At 41.6% G+C, this 26,312-nt stretch overlaps 1 protein-coding gene across 1 annotated transcript in view; it reads left to right on the top strand.

Annotated features, from left to right (window-relative positions):
- Window positions 1–26,312, top strand: part of SGIP1 (SH3GL interacting endocytic adaptor 1) — a 244,580-nt gene that overhangs the window by 100,318 nt on the left and 117,950 nt on the right. Inside the window, exons 3-7 of the mRNA XM_074220587.1 lie at window positions 9,689–9,752; window positions 21,350–21,374; window positions 22,295–22,378; window positions 24,319–24,390; window positions 26,178–26,303. Of these exons, the coding sequence (XP_074076688.1) occupies window positions 9,689–9,752; window positions 21,350–21,374; window positions 22,295–22,378; window positions 24,319–24,390; window positions 26,178–26,303 (371 nt within the window). The remainder of the gene's footprint in view (window positions 1–9,688; window positions 9,753–21,349; window positions 21,375–22,294; window positions 22,379–24,318; window positions 24,391–26,177; window positions 26,304–26,312) is intronic.

The raw sequence follows: 26,312 nt of genomic DNA, 5'->3' as shown, positions 1-26,312 counted from the left end.
AAAAATGATAAATTCTGATCCTTTTCACCTGAGGACATATGAGCTCCTCTGTTTTAAAGCCTTCACAATCTCACTTTAGTTGACATTCAAAACTTCTCTATACATGACTTGCCTTCCCAATCACTCTACTCTTGTCAAAATGATCTTGGTCTTTCTCACACATGATATTCCATCTCTTCTCTCCGCACCTTTGCATGGGCTGGTCCCTCTGCCTGGAATGCCATCTCACCTCACCTCTACCCTTTAGAATCCTTTGTCTTTAAAATTTGGCTTCTACTTGAAGTCTTTCCTGATCTCCACAAGCTGCGAGGGCTGGCTCCCTTCCCCACCCCAATATTTGCCTTTTATTTACTTTGTATACTCTTACTCATGCACACATTGTTGTCTGATAGAATGGAAGCTCCTGGATGGCAAGGACTGTCTTTTGTCCCTTTCTGAATCCCTAACCCTGAGCACATGGTAGATGTTTAATAAATATTTGTGGCTTGATCAGTAGATTGAAATATACCTCTTTATGTGCTCCTGGGATCCCCCATTCAGTTTTTTTATAGGGTTTTTTTTGCAAGGCAAACGGGGTTAAGTGGCTTGCCCAAGGCCCCACAGCTAGGTAATTATTAAGTGTCTGAGATCGGATTTGAACCCAGGTACTCCTGACTCCAGGGCCGGTGCTTTATCCACTACGCCACCTAGCTGCCCCTCCCCCATTCATTTGTAAGGCCCTTGAAGGCAGGGGCTGTCCTTTGCCTCTTTTGTCATCCCTAGCACCTAGAACAGTGTAGAAGTTTAACAGTTGTGGATTGATTGATGGATTGATGCAGCATCCTCCTAGTAGAATGTAAACTCCTTGAGGGCAGGGAATCTTTGACTTTTGTATTTTTATTCCCAACCACATAGTTGGCACTTAATACATGCTGACTGATTGATTAACTTGAGAAGTGACTCCCAACATCCTCTCAGGTAATTTAAGCCTGAGTTGGGGAGCTGGAGAATTAATAGCTAGTTGGGAGACCAAGGTACACCTGACCCTTTGGGCCTGAGTAGTGGCATGGAGAAGTCAGTTAAGGATCCTAAGTTCCTCATTCTAGGACTGGGCAGGCACTCAGACATCATCAAGTCCAAGACTTTCAGTTTTCAGAAAAGGAAACTGAGGCCAGGGTAGAGGAAGATCTTCCCAAAGCTCCATAATCAGTAATGATAGAACTGAGGTTCTGTGATTCAAGTCAAAGTATCCTAGGGCTGGAGCTGGAGAGGATGTCAGAGGCCATCATGTTCAATCACTTTGTTCTACAAAAGAGGTAACTGGGACCTATTGAGGCAAGAAGACTCACTCAGAGAGACACGGTTTGTGCCAAGAGCCTCTGACTTCAAGGCCACCTGGTCACACTGCCCTCCCAGGAAAGGATGGAAGCAGAAGCTCCTTTGGAACTCTCCTGCCTTCTGAGCTGGCAAGGGGGTGAGACACAAGAAGGTTCCCAAATCCCAGACAAGCAGGCGTTCTCAAAATGTCACCGTGGATGACTCTGAACACCAACTGTCATTAGAACCTCCGCCTTTCTCCAAAAGGGCTGTTTTTCAAAGGAGATTGAGCCTGTCTAAAAGTGGACATTTGGGAGGCCAAAGTGCCTTCAAGGGAGTGCTGCCCTATGATGCTTGCAAGATGATTATATTTGAGTAGTGGCTTCCAAGCCAGATAACAAGATGACTCAGCTCACCCAAGACACTTGACTGACTCATGGGGCCTGGACAAGGCAAAAGCAATTTGCACTGGGCTGACCCCTATCATTATTCTACTCACTGTTCTTCTGGGAATTGTAAACACAAAGGCTGAAATATGGATGACTGTCTGATATTTAAATAGCACTCAGGTCAACCATCCCAATAACCCAGCCTTTATAAAGGGGTGACTATGTGCTAGTCGTGGGTTATGTACAGGCCACCTGAGGCACCCAGCTATACCTCAGGCTCCCTAGATATTTCTCTAAGCATTCCTCTTCTGAAATTCAAGATTGATCTTGATTAAGGAAGAAATCAAAGTTCTGCTTGGTCCCTCTGGTGGTTTATGATGATAACAAGGCACTCTCACTCATCTTCAACATCTGAGAACAAGGATGTCTGTGGTCTGAATTTTGGGAGGCAGGCCCTGAAGATGGCAGGATGGCACTGACCTTGGCCTCATATGGCTCTGATTGTCCTAAGCTTTGGAGGAGCTATTCCTTAGAACAGTAGGTCCTTTCAATTTAATTTAATGGGGTATAGAGTTTCTTCAGTTGATCCAAGGTCAAGTTACAACAAAAACACAGCTCATATACAGTCAACCAGAACCTAGATTGTGTCCACAGGTCATCAGAAGGCTCAGAGCGCTCCCAGGGCAGATGTGATTCTTGTAGCATCTCCCATTATTACTCATTTTAGTAATTGAGGGCATTTAAAGGATAAGAACTTCACTATGTTGTACTCATGCTAACCTTTCACATCCAAATGGTGACAAAGGGATGACTTTTCCAGAACCTTGGCAACTTACCTCTCAGTAGCATTCTTTGATGTTTAAATGGGTTTGTAATCTTATCGCTGGGGTCAGTCTTAAGGCATGATACAGCCCAAGCCTGCCCATCCCTTAAATGACTCTTATCTATGTCTTCTCCTACATCACCCTCCATTAAGGATTCACTCTACATGCTGGGGACCTTCCTTTGAATTCTCATGCTCTGGTGAAGAGTTCTGGATTTGGAGTCATCTCCAGAGAACTTTAGTGTAAACCTCATTCTGTTTTTCTCTCTGTGTGATCTTAGGCAAGCCATTTTACATCTCTAGACCTTGGTTTCCTCATTTGAAAAAATGGTTATTATTAAGACCTCTAAGAAACTCTCCAGGGTTACACCACTAACACATATCCATTCTGTGACTGAGATATGTGTTAGTGGTGTAACCCTGGATAAATCATTTAATACCTGTGACCTTCAATTATTTCATCTGTAAAACTGATGGTCTCTAGGGTCCCATGAAACTAGCAATCTATGGTTTTATAATTCTATGAAGAGAGAGTGGACAGAGTGATGAGACTGGATGAGATATTTCTATGGTATGGATATTCTTTCCAATGATATTTCTCTTTTAATACAAGGCCTCATTCTCTAATCCTAACTTGTCTGTGTTTTCAGATTAAATCCACATCAAAGTATCCACCCAACTGACTGGAGGTCTTGAACTTGTTTGGGGCCATTGATAGCTATTGATGAAGTATGAAATGCCTTATCTCACCTTTCACATTGCAGGTGGTCTCTGAGATACGAAGACAAAATGAAGCCAGTCTTAAACCTCACGTCACTAATATTTTTATTGCATCCATCAACCGTTGGTGTTGGTCAGTTGTTTTTCAGCTGTATCTGACTGACTCTTCAGTTGTATCTGACTCTTTAGGACCCCATTTGTCTTCTTTTTGGCAAAGATACTGGAGTGGTTTGCCATTTCCTTCTCTAGTTCATTTTGCAGATGAGGAAACTGAGGCAAACAGTTCAGTAAGTAGGTGTAAGACACTATTAAGTGTCTGAGGATGGATTTGAACTCTGGAAGAGGAATCTTCCTGCTTGGAGGGCCAGAATTCTCTCCATTGTACCATATTGACATCTCCTGTCTCTTCTTCAGGATGCCTTGCTATTCCAGCTAGCAGTGGACCATTCTAGCTATCACTCATTCTCAATGAATAACAATTTCACTTCCAAGTCTGGTCATGCATACATGTTCTCATGTGCAACACCTTAGATACGCATAATGTTTGCTAATAATAAAATAATAATAGACAACATTCATTTAGCACTTTAATGTTTTATCAGATAGTAATAATAATTATTATTATCCCCATTTTCTGATGAAGAAACTGAACAAACAGGGTGAAGTGACTTGCCCAGGGTCATATACCTAGTCTGTATCTGAGGCCAGATTTGAACTCAGGTCTTCATGAATGGTGCAGCAACTCCACCTGCTGTGCCGTTTTGCTAGTTAATGCTCACAACTGCCATCCCTCTCATATGCACTCAGTTCATCTATCCTCATACTTCTGAGATCCTCGTATCCCAAGATTTGTAAGCATATTGGCATCACCAAGAGTAGATCCATGCTAAATGGAGAAGGTTCTGCTATTGTTGGCAGTTACATGTCATCCATCCTTATCTCCACTTACCTCCATCTGGATCCAACCAGAATCCATCCACAAGACCTGTCCAAGTCAGACATACTGATGAACCACTGCCCCAGCCCCTGTCATAATCTAGTTAAGGGACATTTCTACCTCTCTCATGTACTGCTGAGGATGGCTGCCCCAATCTTTACCATTAAAGCAGATTTCTCTAAGGAAGCTCAAAAAGCCTCAGATGTATTCTGTTGACTGTATCTTTTGCTGACTCATTATGGTGTAGGGGGCTTTTTGGACCATTATTGGAATAAATATAGGCTTGGCTCATCAGCAGTACAATGGAAACCAGGCAATCAGGGTTAGTAACCATGCTGAGATGAAAGTTAGCCCATCCTTATGCAGGCGTGATGAGTGGGAAGCAATGAAAATAACAGACTCACAAAATCTTAGAACAGGAAAGGACCTGAGAGATCATTGGACCTAATGTCTTCATTTTATAGACTTTAGATATATGTGTGTGTTCATGCATGTATGTGAATGTGACTTGGCTTAGTTCTGTCACCAGAGGAGTAGTGGCTACCAGATGATTCTTATTTGTTTTAACCATCATATGAAATAAGGCTAAAATCACAGATGGTTTCCAGTTGTTTGTGACTTTTTTCCCATTTCTGTTTTAATCAGTAAGTCAGCTTTCTAAAGACTTACTAAGTATCAAATGCTTTGATAAGTGCCAGGGATAGAAATACAAAATAAAAACGGTGGGTGTTGGTGAAAAGGCGCAAATAAGTCGTTAGATTCCTGACTATAAATTAAAAGCCAATCTTTGTGGATTTCACTGCTGACCTCTATGTACCAGCCTATGAGTTGACACTCTATGGGAGACTATTGAACCACATCTCTTGTCATTCTGGGTAGCTTTTGAGTATTTGGGGGGAAACAGGAAAGAAACTGGAGACTTGTTCTATGAGGTCCCTAGAACCAGGAATAATGGGAGGAAGTCATAAATAACTTGATTGCTGTTTGAGATCAGGAAAACTTCCTAATAATGAGAGTTGTTCCAGTTTGAAATAAGCTACCTAGACTGTCCATGGGCATCTGAAAGCAGAGGCTGGAGAATCACTCATCAGATGTATATTTAGTAGGGATTTCTTTAGCACATGAGTTCACCATTGAGGTCCCTTTCAACCCTCATAGCCTGTAGATTGTATGGGCTTCTTACCAGAAGCAAAATTGGAAGATTTAAAAATATAACAGCAAAATGAAAGAAGAGCTCATAGAAAGCTCTCTTTAGAAGAGGAGGAAGGGAGACAGTTTTGCTGAGCATTCAAGGGGAAACAAGAAGCTTCCCTTAGCAGGACATTTGGCCATTTCCCCAGATAGAGCTTACAGTAAACAGAGATGCAGAAACCACTTGGAAAGTAATTGAATTTCTGTACCAACCCCCATCAGAGAGGATGGAGATGTCACTCATCCCGGGGAGATGTTGAAAAAGCCTCCAAATTAAATCAACAAAGACTTTGATGAGAACTGAACTAATGTAATGAATGGAGGTCTGGCTTCAGAACCTAAGTCTTGTCTGAGATACACACGGACTTTGTAATCCTGGGTGGGATTATGCACAAATCTAGAGAATCCTCCCAAATTTGTGTCTGACCTGTGATGGAGTATTCCGAGCTTGGATTAGTCTGATCAGCCACAGTAACTTGACTCCAACGTAGTGATGTCATTTTGGTCCTCTTTGAGAACAAGGGACAACAATGCATTTAACCCCTCTACCCTACGGGAATTCTCTAAAATTAAAATTACCCATCTACATTAGAACCACCACCACCACCACCACCACCACCACCACCACCACCACCACCACCACCACCACCACCACCACCAATCCAATTGCCCTGCAGAGACTCCTACCCTCCACCAATATACTTTAGTCAGAAGTGACATAAATTTGTAGATGTCAATGAAACTATCTATCTCTGGACCTCAGATGCTCCATCTGTTAAATGAAGGATTGGGGTAGAAGATTTGTGAAATGTTTCCAGTCCAAGGGAAAAAAGATGCCAAAGTCGTTCTTTTCTGTTTTTCTAAAGTAGCAACTTCCTAGAATATTAGCTCATTGCACTGAGGCCAAGTCTTTTTAAACTCCATAGGTACAGTCTTAAAAGAAGAAAGAAACCAATCAATCTAACCTAGCCACTCGGGACAGCCCACCGAGTCTTGGTTTTGTTGTCTGTTCCATCAGTGAGCCAACGACAGGGTCTGGAGCAGAGCTGTAATTAGGAAGAAGGATAAAGGACTGTTCTCTCAGGCAGCCTAGAGACAGGACCCTAGCAGCTAGGTGGACAGTGGCCAACCCAGAGGAAAGATACCATTGATTTCAAAGACATCCTATCAATTCGAAGGCTTTTTTTGTAGACTCAATGAGACTCGAATACTCAGAAAAAGTTTAGAACTCAAAGATCCTAAAGGGGGCCCAGAGGAATTGTGTTCTGCCCATGGACACATAGCTAGTCCTGATTAGAGGATAACAGTGGGACAATGGTGGTTTGATCATGTCATAGAAAGACTCCTGGAATCCAGGTCAAAAGACCTTGGATCTGGGATCACTATTTAAATGCTCATCCCTCCCCTGGACTTCAGGCCCCCATCTGTAAAATGAAAAGGTTGAATGATTTTGAAGATCCTCTCTACAGACCACCCAAGCCTAATGAGGCTTTCTGGAACTCTGACACTGAACTTATCAGATGAAGTGCCTTATCAGAAAGGCTATTTGGTTAAGATTTAGTAAGAAATTTGAATAAAATGCATTATCTAGATCCATTTGTCTATATCTAACTCATCATTCTATTCTGTTGTAAACTTCATGAGACCAGAGACTCTTTCTTCTCCCACAGTGCCCCCCAGGGACTCTGCCCCACTGCCCAAATATTCCCTACTCCTTGATGGTCTTGGTTGACATCACCTTCTGTTTTTTTCTCCCAAATGGAGACTAGTCCCCAATTCTCAGTTCCTGGGAAGGAAACCCAGAGTGTCTACTCTGCTCTTACCTTGAGGCACGCCTTCCCAGAGGTTATGGATCCTTGGCTGGTCATCCTCTTATCGATCCTCATCTCATTCTTTTTGTAGAATGAACATAGTTGCTCCAAGGGCTTCAATGAATAGGGAGAAAGCAAGCTGTAATCCTTCCAGTAAAATGGATGACCACTAGGCCTTACCATCTGCCTTAACCCTGCTCCCTAAAAGCTCTCCAGCCTTGCCATCTGCCCCTACGCTATCCTCTCCTATTTGTTGTCCCAAATTTGAATGTGAGCATCTTGAAAGTTGGAACTGTCTCACTTTTCTCACATCTCTAGCTATCCACAGTGCTTGGACCATAGAAAGCATTTACTAAATGCTTTTCCATCTATCCATCCATTTCCTGTTGAATTCACTAGGCTTAAATGACAACTACCTAAGTCCATCTCCAAGTGGCTATTTGAAGTTGGCAAGATATGGAAGGCCTCGGGATACCCTGGAATAATCTTTGAGAAGCCAGGGTCACCCTCAGGTCCTGATGAGCATTGAAAGAAGACTTTAGTGTGGGATAGATTAACTAGAGGGCAATCCAAGTGCCTAGATTTGAAACTAGAAAGGATCTCAATGGTCCTTTTCCTCTGAACTTCTCATTTTATAGATGAGAAAACTGGGGGCCTGTGTCTGAAGTCTGAAGTCATATTGTTAATAAATGCCAAACACTGGACTTGAACCCAAGTCTAAGACTTCAAATCCCGCACTCTTGCCAATATACCAAGCAGCTTCTTTATGTGTGAGTATAGATAGACCTAGGTATTTTTCCCCATGAAGATCAGGTCAGAAGCATCTCAGTTCAATACAGCAAAAAGGAGCTATTTATCTTAACAGAAAATTTTTTGAATATTTTGAAAATGAAACGAGTTTGAATATTTTACTACCAAAAGTTGTTTATGATAGTACTCTCAAAGAATGTGGTTGAACAAATGGTGACATTTCCTTCCATTGCTAATGAGGTGGGGCTCAGTATGGGATCTTCAAGCTGCGGTTACTCTTACAAAATATGCCTTGGTTCATGTGTCCATGTCCCCCACCCCCACCCCCTTGCCCCTTGCTTGGAAGAGTTTTGACTATCTTCTTTCTATCTGAACATTCTCTAGTTCATACGATATGGAGGACAAAAGGGCTCACGAACAGAGCAAGTAAAGCAGAAGATGATTATGAAGTTGTCACCTCCGGGGTCTCTAGGACCCAACACCATTTCTTCTCTTGGCAGAGATAAATTATTTCTCGGTCTAACTTTCCAGCCTTATGACTTACTGACCCTTTCCTTAGTCTATAATGCACTTAATATGCTTTCTTATTGTTTCCTTGAGCAAGGTTCTCTGTCTTTCCTTAGTCTGGCTGACCCTCATGTCTGAAGCATTTGTCCCCCTCCTGGTCTGTCTCTGTCTCTCTGTCTGTCTGTATCTCTCTCTTCCTGTTTGTCTCTGTCTCTTTGTGTCTCTTCTCTCTTATCATCTCTTTTTCCCTCTCTGTATTTCTGTCCTTGTCTGTCTCTGTATCTATTTTTGTCTCTCTTCTCTTTCATCATCCCTTTATCTATTGGTCTCTCTCTGTGTTTTTGTCTTTTCTCTCTCACTATCTCTCTTTCTTTCTTTTTTCCTTCTCTGTCTGTATCTCTTTCTGTCTGTTTCTCTCCTCTTTTACCATCTCTGCCTCTCTCCTCTCTCCTTCTTCCCTCTCTATCTTTGTCTCTCTTCTCTTCTCTTCTCTTCTCTTCTCTTCTCTTCTCTTCTCTTCTCTTCTCTTCTCTCTCTCTCTCTCTCTCTCTCTCTCTCTCTCTGTCTCTGTCTCTGTCTCTGTCTCTGTCTCTGTCTCTGTCTCTGTCTCTGTCTCTCTGTTTCTCTTTTCTTCAGAATCCCTAGCTTGCTCCAGGTCACAGTTCAGATAGAACCTTCTACATAAAACCAAAAATCTCTTTAGCTCCCCTTACTATTAGTAGCCCAATATTGAGGAAATATCCTTTTTCATCCCCCCCCCCCCCAAACTCAAGTAGACCTACGGGGTAAGCCAGATCTGTTTTTCCTACTAACAATTTTTGTGACTTCCAGAATCCTTCAGGATTCTTTCCTTAGAAAACATCTCCACAAAACGTCTACTAAGTATCTACCACGTGTGAGGTATCATGCCCGACACTCAGCATCCACAGATGAAAATTAAGCCACTTTTGCTAATAGGGAATTTTCATTCTAATGAGGAAAAGACCTGTAGGGGTATCTTGTGTTTACATAAATATATACCTATTATACACACCTTTCCCCCAATAGATTGTAAATTCCTACTGGGCAAAGGTGTTTTAATTTTCATCATGGATGCCCAGGGTCTGGCAATACAGATACTTAATAGATGTTGTTGATTGGTTGATTGAACTATCTGAATTAAACAATTGTCCTCAAGGATATAAGTCAAGGGAGTGTAACACGCCTGAAAAAGGTGTTGTGATAAGTAGATTGTTGATCTGTCTTTTCTCTTCTTTTTCCACAGGATTGAAAAAACGCACAAGGAAGGCCTTTGGAATACGGAAGAAAGAAAAGGACACTGATTCCACGTATGTATCTCAAATGGGGGCATTGGAAACATTGGCCTCCCCATAGAGTCCCATCTTGATAGACAGTTGGATGCCATGACTTCTTTGAAAAGATAAGCCCCAAACAGGTTTTCTAGGACTAACAGCCTTTTAAGAGTAGTCTCCATTTGAATCTATCAAAGTTACTAGTAAGTGAAGGTACCTAACTGACAAGTGGTTGGATTATTACTGAGAGGCAGCATAGAGTCCAGGAGGGAGATTCAGCCTTATATTCAGGGAGTTGTCCTGGATTCAAGTTTTTCATCCTTGACCTATACTCCCTCTGTAACCCTAGGCAAGAGGCTTCCTCTTGTGGTGCAAGTCATCTCTCTAACACCATAAGTGGAGAATTGATTGCAGTATAAACTGATGAAGGGAGATTCCTCACTGGAAGTTGCCTAAGTAGGAGTACATATCACAGGTAGAAACCTAAGGGAAAAATTCCCATGATGCTGCACTGAATCTTTCTTCCTCAAAATGTGTTAATGAACCATCTCAATATCCCTAGAAAAAAATACAGGCAGGATTATTACTCCATCCATTCTTTTCAACCTCCTGGTAGTTCATTTTGTAGGTGATCAGGAAACTGTATCATCTAATTTCCTAGAAGGTTTCCTTAATGTGATGAGCAATCTTGTGTCTAGTTAGTTAATAGACACCTCTGTTTGTATGGACTAGATGACCTCTGGTGATCTTCTCCATCCCTGCTTATTTCTATCTCCCACACTTGCCATTTCAAGAGAAACAATTAATAATTATAATAACAATAAATCAGAATTAGGAAGAAGATAGGAAATACAAATAAGGCATCTGGGTTCTACTAAATATGTGTATATCCATTAATGTAGGAAACCAATGCATAAGTGCTTGAGAAACTTGCCTAGGAGCCAACCATGGAAACCCTCAAGGATCCCATCTTGAAAGGAACTCTCAATGAGTCCATTATTTAATGACTTGTACTAATTACAAGACTTCTTATAACAGAGCCATAACTAGGGCTGGGTTACTGAGGCTTCATCCAGGGTGCCAGCATCCGAGGGGCAAGCTTTCTTTCTGCAGTTGACTTCCATCCTGATGTCTCTGCATTTTGTAGCTCTTCTAATACTGTCTTCTGCCTCACTGCTGCCCCTGTTTTCTCCTCTTTCTATTCCACCATCCCCAGAATCCTGTTGTCTTGGCATTCCCTCCTCAAGTTCTGCCATCCCCCACTATCTTCTCTACTTTTCTGCTACCTCCTACCTCCAAATCCTCCTAGAACTTGGGGGATCAAAGACAATCAACTATGATGAAGGGGTTCCTGAGATTACAGTGCTCTCTGTGACAACCCTACTGGTTACTCTGGTCTGGAGACATCTTAGGGAGACAACCAGTCAGTGGTTCTGATAGGAGATCCAGAAAAATAAAACCAATTTTTTTTATCATGGGTGGAAATAAAGTGGGATTAGTAATAACAATATAACAATACTAATAATAGCTAGCATTTATATGGCACATTAAATTTTTCAAAGGATTTTACATTTACTATCTTATTTGATGGTGAAGTAAAATGTTATTATGATCCTCCTTTTACAGGTTAGGAAACTGAGGCAAACAGAGGTCAAGTGACTTGCTCTGGGTCCCACAACTCATAAGTGTCTTAAGGTCAAATTTGAACTCAGATCTTTTTTGACTTCATGTCAAGCTGCCTTCATTGGTTCCCCTTTGCCTAAAGGAAATCCAAACTCCCTCGTCTAGCATTCAAGGTCATTCAGAATCTGCCTCTATCTTCTTTTTCATTCTTATCTCCAAATTCTACTAGTCATATAACTTACAAACAAGCTATAAGATAAGTAGAATCATTTGACTGTACATAACTTACAACTCAGCTAGAATGATCTATTTTTCATCTCTCTGATATGTCCTATAGCTATCCATCATCTTCTTCACCATCTCTCCCATTCCTTAATGCCTCAAAGTTTACAATTCACTTCCCTCAACAACTGGGAAGACAGTATAAGCATTAATAACTCCATTTTACACATGAGTTAACAAAGGCTAGAGACTTGTCCCAGATCACACAGTAGAGTTAGCAACCCACTCAGGTTACCTGGAGGAAACAGAAAGACTCAAGTGACCTTGGACAATTATTTCTCTTTCCCAGATCTCAGTTTCCTCATCTATAAATGAAGAAGTTGGACCCTAGAGGACCCTTGAGGTTCATTCTAGCTCTAAGTTCTTTGACTCCATATTCAGGCCTCTTTGGGCCACACTTCAGTGTCTGGGATCTGGATAGTTTCACAAAGTAAAGTGCATGCAGAGAGGTCTATGCTACAGTTTTACCATGGTTCCCTCCCTTCACCCCCCCAACCATGAAAGTTCAAAATATAACAAGTACAGATTGTTCTTTTTGCTTTGGCACAACCTGGATCTATTTTAAAATGGATGCTAATGATTCTTCCTAATCTGAGACTGAATAACAATCCTCATCTTAAAAAGGGAGGAGATTAGCATTTTGAGTAAAGAATGGACCAAGTTGAGCCCTATCCCTGATAGACTGGAGAGACCCAGAGGAGGGCTTTGAGTGGGTGCCATGTGAGGGTCAATTAAAGAAATGAAGGCTATATAGTCTGGAGAGGAAAAGACTAGGAAGAGGGAAAACAAATAGGAGATAACTGTCTTCAAGTATCTGAATGCTTTTCACATGGAAGAAAGAAAAAAAATATTCCCTAGACTAAGGGAATAGAAGAAAGGATTATGGATGATATATTTAGGTTGTGAGATATATGTGTATATATATATATATATATATATTATATTATATATAGATAGATAAAGATATATAGATAACGTTTGTCCTTCATTCTTGAAGAAGACCATGACATCAGGGAGGTGAGACCATGACAAGCCCATGAACTAGATTTGAGTGAGGGGGGCATGGGGGGCTTTGCTCAGTCACCAGCCTCATTTTTTCTCCTCCAGAGTCATCTGGATCCAGTGGTCAGATGTGGCTCTAGATGTGAGACAATCAGGGTTAAGTGATTTGCCCAAGGTCACACAGCTAGTAAATGTCTAATGCTGGATTTGAATTCCTGTCCTCCTGATTCCAAGGTCAGCACTCTCTCCACTGCATCATCTAGCTGCCCAGATGCACGCGCGCACATGTACACACACACACACACACACACACACACACACACACACACAGAGGTTTTGCAATACATATATATGTACATATGTTTTTATATAGAAATGGGATCAGCAAAACTTCTAGCCATGAGAATGATCCCAAAGGAAATGAAGCTGCCTTGTCTGGGGGAGGTCTTGAATCACATGAGGTAACTCTTGAAGATTTCACTTCAGGTTGGGCTAGCTTCCCATTCTGAAAATCTTTTGTGATAAATATCATCTGTCATTCTATTCGAATCTGGAATTCTTTGATTCTAGATGTCCATGAACCCTTGGGTCATGACAATGGAATCCTCATTACTTAATTGATCATTTCCCTTTGAAAACCATAGGATCTTAACATCATAGATACAGAGCTAAGAGGGCCATCTAGGCTTATCACCTCATTTTACAGATGAGGAAAATGAGTCCCAGCCAGGTTAAATGACTTGCATGATTACCTCCATATTTCCTTATGTAAACATGTATACCATAACATGGTCCATCTCTTTGAGAGTCTAAAAGATTCTCATTTATACCTCATTTTTGATAAGCTCCTTCCCAGTGCTCATTCATCCCATTGTTCTTAAAATGAGGGCCTGAGAACCTCAAGCTTTCTGAAGGCTGGTTACATCCATCAACTAACCCTTGTGCTTTGTGGAGATGGAGTTTGCAGCCCGGGTCATTGTCACTGCTGATTGAAACCATCTTCAGGGCTGTGGTGGCTGATGAATGGGTTGCTAAGCAACCCTCTAGAGGACCAACACATTGAAGCGCACCAAGAAGGAGTAGTTTGTTAGCACCTGGGCTCCCTGGTCTGGTCATCCTTCTAACAACTGAGGGAGGGAGTGTGAAGAATGAGAAATGAAGGGAAGATGGGCAAAGAGCCAGGTGGACATATGAAGGCTGAGAAGAAATGTCAAATTCTTGAAAGCATAAGAAGATGAGAATTTTAAAACAGGAGATAAATAGCTTTCATCACGGAGATTAAATTCTAAAAGGGAGGCTCAGATGCATCCAATCCAGTAAGCATTTATGAAGCTCCTATGTTTAAAGCCCTTCCCAAGCAGGTTTGGACCCATTTTCTTGTTCTAATAGGCATTATTTTATTTCACATACTCTCCTGTCCAGCCAAACTGGACTTCTCATTATTATAGGCACATCTTTTTCCATCTTTGCTCTTCAGATCTTTGCAAAGGTTCTCCTTTATGTGCAGAATGCACTTCATCTTTTCCTCTACCTCTTAGAACCCCTGCTATGTCAAGGCTTCCCTGATTCCCTCAGCTGCTAGTCCCTCCCCATCAAAATGATTTTGCATTTCGGATGACTATGGACTGGAGGACTGGACAAGGCACTTCTAGACTTTAGAGCTCGCGTCACATATTCTTCCTACTATTGACCCTTGTAGAAGATTAAACAGAGCCTCTTCTGCCATGATTGGTCAATTGTGACCCAGAGCAAAAAAGTATTGACCCCTCTCCCCATTTCATCTCCATTTTAATATTGCTTGTTACCTCTTCCAATAGAGAATAAGCTTCTTGAGGGCATGGTACCCCCTTTATAGGTATCAATATCCAAAACAGTATATAACGTAGTTTGATAGGCATTTGTGGCTTAGTTATTATGGGTCACATTCTTAAGCTACAAAGACATAGTAGATGCTTAAAGAAATGATCCTTGATTGACTAAGGGCAGTATCTCTATCCTCAAGGAGCTTATTCAGTTTGGGCCAAATAATGTTCAAAGAAAAGTCTATAGAATATAATTATAAAGTGGTTTGAAATTGGGAGAAAACTGTAACGACTGGGAAGGGAACAAAGGTATCTTTGTTTGGGAGATGGTACTTGATTTAAATCATGGAAGAAACTAGGGAAACCTAAGGTGAGAAAGTACATCTAGGCAAAGGTCTGGAGATGGGAGATGAGCAAGGGTTAAGAATCTATTGTAAGAAAAAAGATCAATGCCTATGAGAGTGAGTTGGGAAGCAGATAGAGGGCTTGCCCCCAAGAGCTGAGGCTGAAAGAATGATGGACTGAAGGGACTGGAGCTTGCTGTAAGTGATTTTAGACCAGTCCTTCAGCAAAGGGTTGGTGGCAATAGAAGACCTCTAAGGTCCCTTCTAATTCTGATGCTCAATGACTTTACAATCAATTTGTTCCTCCAACTCCACCCGAGATCAGGTTCAGTTTCAGAATCATAGACTGTTGTACAGTGGAGGAAAGTATTTAATTAAAGTCACCCTCACTGTCATTCATGAAGGGGTGAGTAACTAGGTGGTGGAGTGGATAGAGCACAAACCTTGGAGTTCAAATCTGGCCTCAGACACTTGATAATTACCTAGCTGGGTGACCTTGGGCAAATCACTTAACCCCATTGCCTTGACAAAAAAAGACTATGATAACAGCACATGGGAGAGTCATCCATCAGTGTCCTTCTCCCTCTTAGTGACTGTCTTTTAGAAGACCCTGAAATCAAACAATTTGCTATATTAGATGCTGACCTTACAAAGAAAGTTAAAAAAAAGTTCCTGCCTCGATGGGGTTGATTCTCCATCAAAAGAGTCCAACTGCTTAATGGTATATGAGCAGAGCCAGAATGGGCAGCTAGGTGGAGCAGTGGATAGAGTGTCTGGGCTGGAATCCGGAAGACCTGAGTTCAAATCCTGCCTTGGACACTTACTAGCTGAGCAAGTCACTTCACCCTATCTGCCTCAGATTCCTCGTCTGTAAAATGAGCTGGAGTAGGAAATGGCAAACCATTGCAGTATCTTGGCTAAGAAAACCCCAAATGGGATCACAAAGCATCAGACAAGACTGAAATTCAACAACATAGGCAGAATAAATGAGGCTGGGGAGCAAGATCTTCACTGTGCCCTCTCAACAGTTGGTGAGATCAGTCAATCACTAAACATTTATTTATTAAGCACTTACTGGATGCTAGTTATTGTGCTAGTCTGGGTCTTGTCAAAGAAAGTCAAAACTGGGCTCCATTCCCCAGGAGCTCCCACTCGAATGGAGATAGCATAGCAATGAGGTGATACAAGAGCTGAACATTTTATTTTATCCCAAACACTGATGCTTCTTAAGCAGGATGGCAACGTGGTCTAGTCTGTGTTTTCTGAAGGTTCTTTTATTAGCCGTGCAGATGATTGGAAACTGATAATCCCATTAGGAGGCCAATGCTCTGGAGTCAGAGGACCTCAGTTCAAATTCTGCACCTGAGGTTTATGCCTGTGTGAAACTGATCCCTGGGTCCCCACTTCCTTGTGGTTTGTCCTTCATTCTCGAAGAAGACCATGACAGCAGGGAGGTGATGCCATGACAAGCACGTGAACTAGATTTGAGTGAGGAGGGACTGTGCTAAGTCACCAGCCTCACTTTCTCCTCCAGAGCCATCTGGATCCAGTGGCCAGATAGGCATCAGGGTGACTGGAGATGGTCCTGGATACGAGGCGAGCAGGGTGAAGTGACTTGCCCAAGTCACACAGCTATTAAATAAAAAGGCTGTTCTAGGTGCTTTTGATATCTGTGATCCTAAAGGCAGTCTCAGCCACAGAAAGAGCTATTTCCAAGTCCTTCCTCTGACACTGTGGCTGTAGGACCATGGACAAGTCACCCTAGAATTTCTCTAGAAGACAGCTTTGATCAGAGACTTGTCACTGAATAGATCCAGGGCCGGTCAGTTAGTCAGTGCATTTATTAAATATCCAATGCATCCCTAGGCATGGTGCTCAGCACCCTGGGGGAGGGGGTTAAAAATAAAGCTCCCTCAAGGAGCTCACAATCTAATGGGGAAGATGGCATACGAATATAAACGTGAAAATAAGCTAAATAGAGGGTAACTAGGGAAAAAATCGAGAGGGAAAGCTCTAGGAAGAAGAATTGGAAGAGGCTTCCTGAAGGAGCTGGGATGCTAGTTGGAACTTAAGGAAAGCCAGGGAAGCCAAGAGGCAGAGGTGAGGAGGGAGAGTGTGCCAGGCAACCTGAGAAAGGACTGGAGGTGGGAGATGGAGGGAAGCTGAGGTCAACGGTTCAGAGCACATCCATGGAGTATGTGTTAGGAACTGGTGGCAGAGAGCAAGTCTGGAAGTGTAAGACTGAAAAGATGGGGGCGGGGAGATATGAATGGATTTGAATGCCTGAGGTGTATCATTTGTTCTTGGAGGAGGAATGGAGAGACAGAGACAGAGACACAGAGAGACAGAGAATAATTGGGGAGGCTTCTCCTGGGCTTCAAACTTCCCTTTCTTTTCTCTGCTACTCTTCCCATCAGCTCCTTCAATCTTTCCTTTCCTTTGCTTCTTGTACCCCAGTACCCATCTTTCTGCTTGGTCTAGTTGGCAGTGAATTAAATGACTTTCCTAAGAAGAGACAAGATAGATGCTCCTGGTTGGGGAAATCCAGGCTGAGGATTGACTCTCCTCCATTTTGGTTCACCAAGAATGGGCTTGAAATGGAACTGAAATAGAAGGGGCTCTTCTTCACCAGGAACATACACATTTTTGCCACATCTAAGGGGATTCATTTTTCACAATGCCACCTGGATTTCACTCTGCAAAGGAATGAGTCTTTTGTGCCCACAACTTTCCCCTCCTCCATTTCCTCTTTATTGGCTACTTTTCATTTCCAAGTTATGAGGAATAAAATATTATATGGTAAATACTTTGACCCCACTTCCTACCACTAGAAAGCTCAAAGGACCACTAAGGATATAATAGAACTTCTAGTTCTTTTCTTCTCATTGAAGAGGAAACCAAGGCCTAGAGGCTCCTATCTGCCCTTGCAGCCTGTTTCACCTCATGGACTTTGCATTCCATCCAAACTGGCCTCACTGTTCCCTGAATATATCATTAAATCTCCCACCTCTAGGCCTTTACTTAGGCTGACTTGTTCCACCCCCGCCACCCACAAAATTCCTCCTGGAATTCCTCATGGACTTTGCATTCTATCCAAACTGGCCTCACTCTTCCCTAAATATAACATTAGATTTCCCACCTCTAGGCCTTTACTTAGGCTGACTTATCTCACCCCCACTGTCCACCAAACTCCTCCGAGAATTCCTACCTTGTTTCCAAAACTTACTTTCTCATTCATGAGGCCCTTCCTCATTCCCCCAGGTAATAGGACAACCCCAATCCTAGTCAATGTGCATTTTGTATATAATATACTTCCACAAGATTTCATAGAGCCATCCTTTTTCCCTACTCACATAATCAGGTCCTCCTTATCTCCAGCCTGAACTTTTTATAAGGTACACTGTTAGAGTTTCTGCTCCTTAGGAAGATGGCCTTAAAAAGAATCTTTGATTTACTATACTATTTCCCCCTCATTGGTCTACTGCCCCAACCCTCTGCATTCTTCATTTTATCTTCATACAGTCACCAAGTGACTCTCCTAAAGCACGTCTGACAATATCACTCCATTAGTCAATAAATTCCAGAGGCTCTCTATTACTTCTAGAATCAAACACATACTCTTTGTCCTTTAAATACTTTCCTAACTTGGCTCCAATCAACCTCCCTAGCAGTATTGTATGGTATTGTCTTTCTATGGCATAGCCAGACAAATCTCCTTGGTATTCCTCCTATGGAACCTTCCATCTGCTATCTCCATGCCTTTGTATATCTTCTGTGTCTAGAATGCACTCACTCCTTCACCTCTGCTTCTTGAATTTTCTGAAAAAGCCCACCTCAAGGGCCATCATGCAAACCTTCTTTCTCCTCTGAGTGGCTAGTGTCTTTTCTTGCAGAATTACCTTATATTTATTTTACATAAGTATTGATCAGTCAGCCTATCAAATAAGTATTTTTTGGGCACATAACCATATGCTAGGTGCTAGAGAGAGATAAAGGCAAAAACCATTATGGTCGCTGCCTTCAAAGACCTTACTTTCCAAAGGGGAGACAACTTGTCCATAAATGCTTGTCTACAAAAATCATCTAGCTATACATATATACATAATCTGCATAAAGCTTCTACAAAATAGCCTTGGAAAGTAAAATAGCAGCATCCTGGGGGTTCAAGGAAGACCTCATGTAGAAGACATGAGTTAAGTATTGCCAAGAGAATAGGAGATGAAGGTGAGGAACAGTTTAGGCCCAAAGGTGGGAGATTAATCTTCATGTTTATGGAACAGGAAGTAGGTGTCCAGACACAGGACCTTAGAACAATGTATAAGATATCTGGTAGGTTGGAGCCAAGTTGAGAAGTTTATATTTTGTAGTAGAGATAATAAGGAACCATTGGGATTTAAGTAGGAGAGTGATATGATCACACCTGTTATAGAGGGAAATCACTTGGTAGCCCTGGGATGAATGATTGCAAAGAAGAGAATCTTGAATCAGGGACACAATGAAGAAGCTATGACAGTAAATCAACTAGGCCATGTGGGTGGAGAGAATGGGGCCTGTGTGAGAGATGTTATAGAGCCCAAAACAAGATTTGGCAACTGTTTTGATAAGTAAGAGTAAATGAGAGTAAAGAATCAAAGATATTGATTATAGCTAATACATCTAGAGTATTTACTATTGCCTGACACTGTGTAAACAGTTTGCAATTATTATCTCATTTAATCCTCACAGTAGTCTATCTTCTATCCCCATTTTACAGATGAGAAGTTTGAGGCAGGTAGAGTTTCCCTGATTTGTCTGTTGTAACATAGCTAGTAAATGTCTGAGGTTGGATTTGAACTAAGCTCTTCCTGACTCCAGGCCCAGAACTCTTTCCACTGTACCACTTAACTGTCCCCAAGCAGTGAATTTGAGAGACCGAAAGATGATGGTGACTTGGACAGAAATAGGGAAGTTTATGTTGTCAACACTAATGAATGTAATCTCCTTGCCTGAAAGGGTGGTTTCACTTCGGTTTTTTTTTATTTTTTTTACAAGGTAAGGGGATTAAGTGGCTTACCCAAGGCCACACAGCTAGGTAATTATTAAGTGTCTGAGCCCAGATTTGAACCCAGGTACTCCTGACCCCAGGGCCAGTGCTCTTTTAACTGCGCCACCTAGCTGCCCCTGGTGGTTTCACTTTGGACCCTGGTTCTGTTCAGTTCCAGGTACCTGGTGACTGATTAGCCAATGTCTATTGAGGCATCGATTTTCCCAGGCTGCTTGGCTAGTTAATAGAAGAATGTGATCTGATAACCAGGCTTCCAAAGGCTCTTTCCTCTTTGTTCTGCTTAGAATCACCATCTTTTTTTATTGCAGTCAAAATGTATGGTCTAAGAAAGAGTATTTCTTTGTAGAACCTCATTAAAAAGATGTTTTCTTTGCTTGAAATGAGGACAGTCCCACAGTAAGGTCACCATATTGAGTTTGCCACGTGGGAAAGGATAATTTTAGCATTATTCATTTACAGGGAAAGAGGTGAGATAGAGAGTATCTGTTTGCTTTTCTTAGTTTTGGAAGGTTTTAAAATAGCACCAGTTTGGACTAAATTGTTTTGAATTTAGAATTATCTTAAATATCCAGCAGCTTTTACCCAAGATATTCAGCAAAGAGAAGTTTGCAATGGAGGAACAAGAAGTCAGGAGAAAACATGTCACTTGAAGAATTGTAGCTACTGTTAAGAGATAAGACAAAGTTGGAATCAAAAGTTGAAGGTGGGATGAACCCCAGACTACCTTGTTAAGCCACATAAGGGTTTAATGCAGATTATGGTAAGCTAATGGACTGGATAAGGAAGGAAGAGGAAGGGAAGGTGACTGCCATCTTGATGAGAAAGATGACTAAAGGGTGCAGCGGTAGAGTTAGACAAGAGGTAGGAAGAACTGAGTTTGAATAATGCCCCAGACACTACACGATCCTAGGCAATTTGTTTTACTTCCCTCAATCTGTTTCCACATCTATAAAGTGAGGATAATAATAGAACCCATATAGAGTGGTTGTGAAGATCAAATAAACTATAATATATATAAAGTGCTATATAATTGTTAGTTCTGACAATTTTGAGAGAGAAAGAGAATATTCTACCTCTTGTCATCTATGTGTAATCTTGATTATCATGGTATAGTGGCTAGAGTACCAGCCTTGAAGTCCAGATAATGTGGGTTCAAATCCCACATCAATCACATACTGGCTGAGTGACCCTAACCAAGTGAGTTAACCTCTCTCTGTCTCAGCTTCCTCATTTGTAAAATGACAGAATTGGAGTCAGTGGTCTCTAAGGTCCTTCCCAGTGGTAAATACATGTTCCTTTGCGCTTCACCCCCAACCCCACTTTAGTTCCTGTTCTGTAAAATGTAGGGGTTGGACCAGAATATGTCTAAGGTTCCAGCTAGCTCTAAATCTCTGTCTTCTCTTTGTGATTTCACCTTAGTGGTCTGATGGGAGTGATAGACGAGCAGAAACTCATCCAGTTTAGAATTCTCAGTTTTACTCCAAGCTGCCAAAATGATTCCTTCTTCTAATTTCTATCACTCTCTCTTTGTTACAGAGGCTCGCCAGATAGGGATGGAATCGTAAGTATTCAGTAACTCTTCTCAGTAGGCCTGTGTTTGGATGTTTGCTGCAATTTAAAAAAATGTAAACCTTATTTTCTTCTGCAATGATACATTTAACAGATTTTTAGACCTTATATCTATTTTTATTTAAAATATTAGATGCATCAACAGTAAATACATTCCTGGCCAAGTGAGTTAGTGCATATGACCTTCTTAACCTTTCCTAAAAAGCCCCAGAGAATAGTAAGAAAGGAAAATAAGAATGAGCAAGGAGGGCCAAAGTCTGGGAGGTCATACAGGGACGACCACCATCCAATGTGATTTCCTTTCAATTGAATTTTTTAAAGATTTTAAGGTGAGAGGATACTCTCTGCAAATGATGGAGACCATAGATGGATCTGGTAGCCCCCCCCCAAGGCCGAGAGCCTAGATATAGATTCATTAAATTTGGAAATCTTTTGTGTCTTTATGGACAGCCTTCAGGGCTAAAACATCCCTGTCCCCTGGATTGAAAACACCTCTCACAGCCTTCCTCACAGCCAGAATTCAGGCCAGGAAAGGAGTCTGGACACAGGTGTGATTTGCTCTGAGTTGCCCTGAAGTGCCTCCCTCTAAAACGATTGCTTTCCAATCTAAATCAGAAGCCAACTTGAAAGGAACAGCTGGTCTAAAGTGGACGCACATCAGTTAGAATGTTATTTCCGAATAGGAGCTAAAATGAGCCTGAGGGTTTAAAAATGTTTCACAAGTTGTAAAGGCTCTTTTTTCTAAAACTGTACCCGCCTCGAGGTGTTGATGCCAACTCTAATGGGAATTTTCCCACTCCATGATGTGAGATACGTAGCCTTTGCATTGGTATTGGTCTTGCCATGAACTGTTAAGAAACAAAATTGCAACTATTCGACATTGGGTAACACTGTAATCAAGGCTCTATTCAGCAGGGGAAAAAAAAGGCCCAGAAGACCCAACTTCTCCTCAGTCCTTGCTTCTGGCTCAGAGCCCTCTCCTTAACTCTGTTTCAGGTACTCTCCACCTCTCTCTCTCTGTGTCTTCTCCTTGTTTCTCTGTCTGGGGTTTCATGGGTCCTCTCCCCTCCCCTGCACTCTGTCCTTGGCAAGTCTCTGTTTCATTCCTTTGGCTTTCTTTCCCGGCTGCTTCCAGGACTAGTTGCTTTCTCTTGTTTCTCCCGGCTTGGCCCTTTTTTCCTCTGGTCTAAAGTGTCATTCTCGTAGTTCAGAACCAATGATTTCTAGGCATACTTTTTTCCTTTGAGGGACTGCTAGTTTAAGTGTACAAGCAAACAGTCACTTTGGGGCTTCCTTTGAGGTCCCTCATGCATAAGGGTTCAGAGTCAAGAAGGATTTGTCAGAAACAAGTGGATATGCATTTATTAAGTGCTCTCTCTCTCTCTCTCTCTCACACATACACACACACACACACACACACACACACACACACACACAAAACCTTGCCCTTTTCCCATCACCATAAGGATTCATAAATCAGCATCTGCCCTGGTTTTTTGTAAAAGCTGAATCAGAACCAAACCAAAGTTGTTTATTATGTATTCAGTTGTTATTGGCCTTAGTTGGATTTCTTTTAAGCTCAGACGTTTCTTTCAAAGCTCAAGTCTAGGTTACCATATCAATTCATAAGCATCACATGGCTGCCTCAGAAGGTTGGAGTAAGGAACTGGGGTTCAACATAGTGATTCATGGAGATCTAGGGTTTCTAGGTTAGACTCTGTCTTAGATCACAGTTTCATAAAGTATCACTCATCTTATAATAGGAGAAACCATGACCTCTTCTTTAGTTGAAGGTTTAGAAATGTCCAAAAAATGTATCACCTAGTGGTATACCTTTTCTTCAACCTTTTCAAATATAGTTTGGATGGTTCACAGAGGAAAGGCATCTAGTCAGTGACCAGACTCCTGCTATAGGTTTTTTGAGCTCACCAGAGTCTACCATAGCTTAAAGAATTCAGAAACACAGATTCATTTCCATGCAACATAGAGACATCAGGGTGTAGATTACTGTCTTTTTCTAAGAGATGTTTCAATTTAGATCTCTAGGGTCTGTGCATAGAGGTATAAATGTGGAAGAGTAGATCTATTTCTTGGTAGAGTTATCACAGTCAATCACTGTGCTCTGACTCAGAAAAATATCCCTACCAAACCAAGACATAAAGGGAAGATCACTGTTGGCCTTAGCACTCTAGAAACTTAATCCCTAGAGTCTCCTTTGTGTCAGACTGCATGAATGACCAAGGGCTCTGCTTGGCTTATTGTCAACTGATGAGTGTATCGACAGCTGTCACTACCATCTGTCTAGGTATATATTGCTCCTCTAACTCAAAGACCAAGTCCACTTAGAATAGGACCAAATATCTTTTTTCCTGGTGGTTCCTGGTGGTAATTTCCAAGACTAGTAAGAGATGGATCATGCCTCCACTGGAGGGAGATCAGATCTGCCACATGGGCCCCATCCTGTTGGGCCATCAGCAGTTAGAATGGAGATAGGAGTGAGGGCAAGGAAGTAGATGTGAGTCCATCATGAGGTTGCAAGTCAAGAGCTCTTCCCCTTTCCAGAGAAATGTTACATTTGATAAAGTTGTCTTTTCTGGTGTGCCTTTGTGTCCGTTTGTCGGTTAAATGCTGGGTAGAGAAAGAATCAGATCCTCTCAGAAAAGTGGATGTGTCTCCTCCTCCTCCTTCTCCTCCTTCTCCTCCTTCCTTCCCCCCCCCCCCCGCATGTCTGCTGAATAGAGCCTTGTTACGGCCCCCAGGTCCCCTTTTGGCTGCAGGGCGCCCTGCCAAGATGGGCAGGCCCTAACATTCGACCTAGCTCTTTTGTTTTTCCTTCTATACCATGTTTGCCAACTCCATGTAATTCTTAATATGTGTCGAAAAGAACAAGCAGATATTTTAACAACTTTTTTCTACGTCAAACCAATCGATTCCAGCATCCCAGCCCACACGAACCACCCTACAATAGCAAAGCAGAGTACCCACGCGAAGGAGGAAAAAAAGTATCGGTAAGGAATCAGATTTTAGTCTCAAGTTTCCAAGGGGTTGTAGAAACAGTGAGTAAAAAATCTAGGATGGGAAACTTGTCAAAATAGTGATGCCACTCCCTGGGAATTTGCCTTTGATGTGTCTAAATTGGCCATTGAGAAAACCAATGAAGGATCAACTCTTAGTCTCTCCCCTGCCAATTCCCTCTATCTCTCTAAAAATTCCATTATGTTTTCCAATCATTTTGAGCTCAATGGGGTGCTTTGGATGAAGGATGATAAAGCAACTTAAATATGGTGCACATAAGCAAATCTTGTGCAAGAATGAAAAGAATACCTTTCAAAAACAAACCAGAGTTAAATTGATTCTAAAGACCTCATCAGTGTATCCTAAACTTAAGGCAGTTGAGGAGGAGGATAGAAAGAGAACTGGACTCGGAATCAGGAAGACATGAGTTCAAACATAACCTTAGCCACTTACTAGCTAGCTAGTGCTGGGTAAGTTAGTTATTTTTTCACAGTCTCGATGTCCTCACCTGTAAAATGATGATAATAATAGTACCCATCTCCCAAAGTCATTGCAAACATTGTCAGATAGTGTTTCATATATATATATATGTATATATATATATATACATATATATATATATATATATATATATATATCACAAACTCAAACACTTTGCAAATGATAAAGAACTATATAAATGCCAGCTATTATTGCTGTTAGGCTAAGGAAAACAGTGGACTTTCTTGGAATCCAAGATAAAAATGCTATCCTCTACTCTGCTAATGCAACTCTTATAGGATTCCTAATCAGCTCGTCTAAGTAGAATTGCAACTCAGTGGGAGAAATTATAAAGCTTGGAAAGTGCCTTGAGATCCCAAGCTAAAATCAAATAAACTCTGAGCTCTCCACAGGAAGCCCAGAAGACATCTCCCTTTGGGACTAAGTATGTTGAATGGAAGATGTACCTTTTAAAAAGCTAATATTTGTATTCAATTTATCCATTTGGACATTTTCAAACTTCATGGGAAGAAAATTGTTCCCCCTGTGACCAAATAGGAAACCATCCCTTCCCAAAATTATATACTTTTTCCTTTATCCTTCTTTCATTCCAATTATCCCTTCCCATGATTCCACCAGAACCACCTTTGAAATTAACATACTAAGTCATTTCATTCATCGGCTTCCTTTGCCTTTAGCATACAGAAGGAGCCCACCAAAGATTTATTTTTCTTGGATTTTAACTTTGGGATAGGGCTCTACCCGGACACGAGTACCATCCCTGGCTAGGTACTTTTTTGTTACTGCAAACCAAAGACTTCCCTAGGAATTCACCAAAATTAATGAAAACAAACATTGCCAATTCTTCCAGCAAAGCCAGGTGTGTGGTATGTGTGTGTGTGTGTGTGTGTGTGTGCGTATGCATGTATTGTGAACATGTGTTCCATTACAATTGTTGGGGGGGCGGTTTCTGGCTTGTTGTTTATGTTTCTTATTTGTTTTTAATTAGACCTATTTTTGCCCAAAACCCTTTCCTCTTACTGGGTTTTGTTACTCAACCTCATTCTTGGTTTCCATGGAAACTGTGAAATATTTCACTTAGCCCAGACCCAATCAAATCAAAGCCTCTGGCTGCTGATAAGATTCTGGGTTTGTGAATAGAAAGAAGACTTGGCTTTTTAACCATGGCACCCAAACGGGAGCAAAGTTGGGTTGGAGAAGGAGACAGGATTATCCTGGAAGTATACTCTTCCTGGTAACCCTGAGTCTTATGGGCAAACCTGATGTCTTTGGTTCTTAGAGAAGTGTACACACTGGGGACTGTTACTACACTGCAGAGAAAGACACTATCCTGATGAAAGGCTGGCACGGTCATTTTCTCAAGAGTGGAACCATGACTCTGACCGAAAGTTCACTGGAGCCAAATGTGAATTTT

The sequence above is a fragment of the Macrotis lagotis genome, chromosome 2 (assembly GCF_037893015.1).
Source record: "Macrotis lagotis isolate mMagLag1 chromosome 2, bilby.v1.9.chrom.fasta, whole genome shotgun sequence".
NCBI lineage: Eukaryota > Metazoa > Chordata > Mammalia > Peramelemorphia > Peramelidae > Macrotis > Macrotis lagotis.
This window is presented reverse-complemented; position numbering and strand designations above follow the sequence as displayed.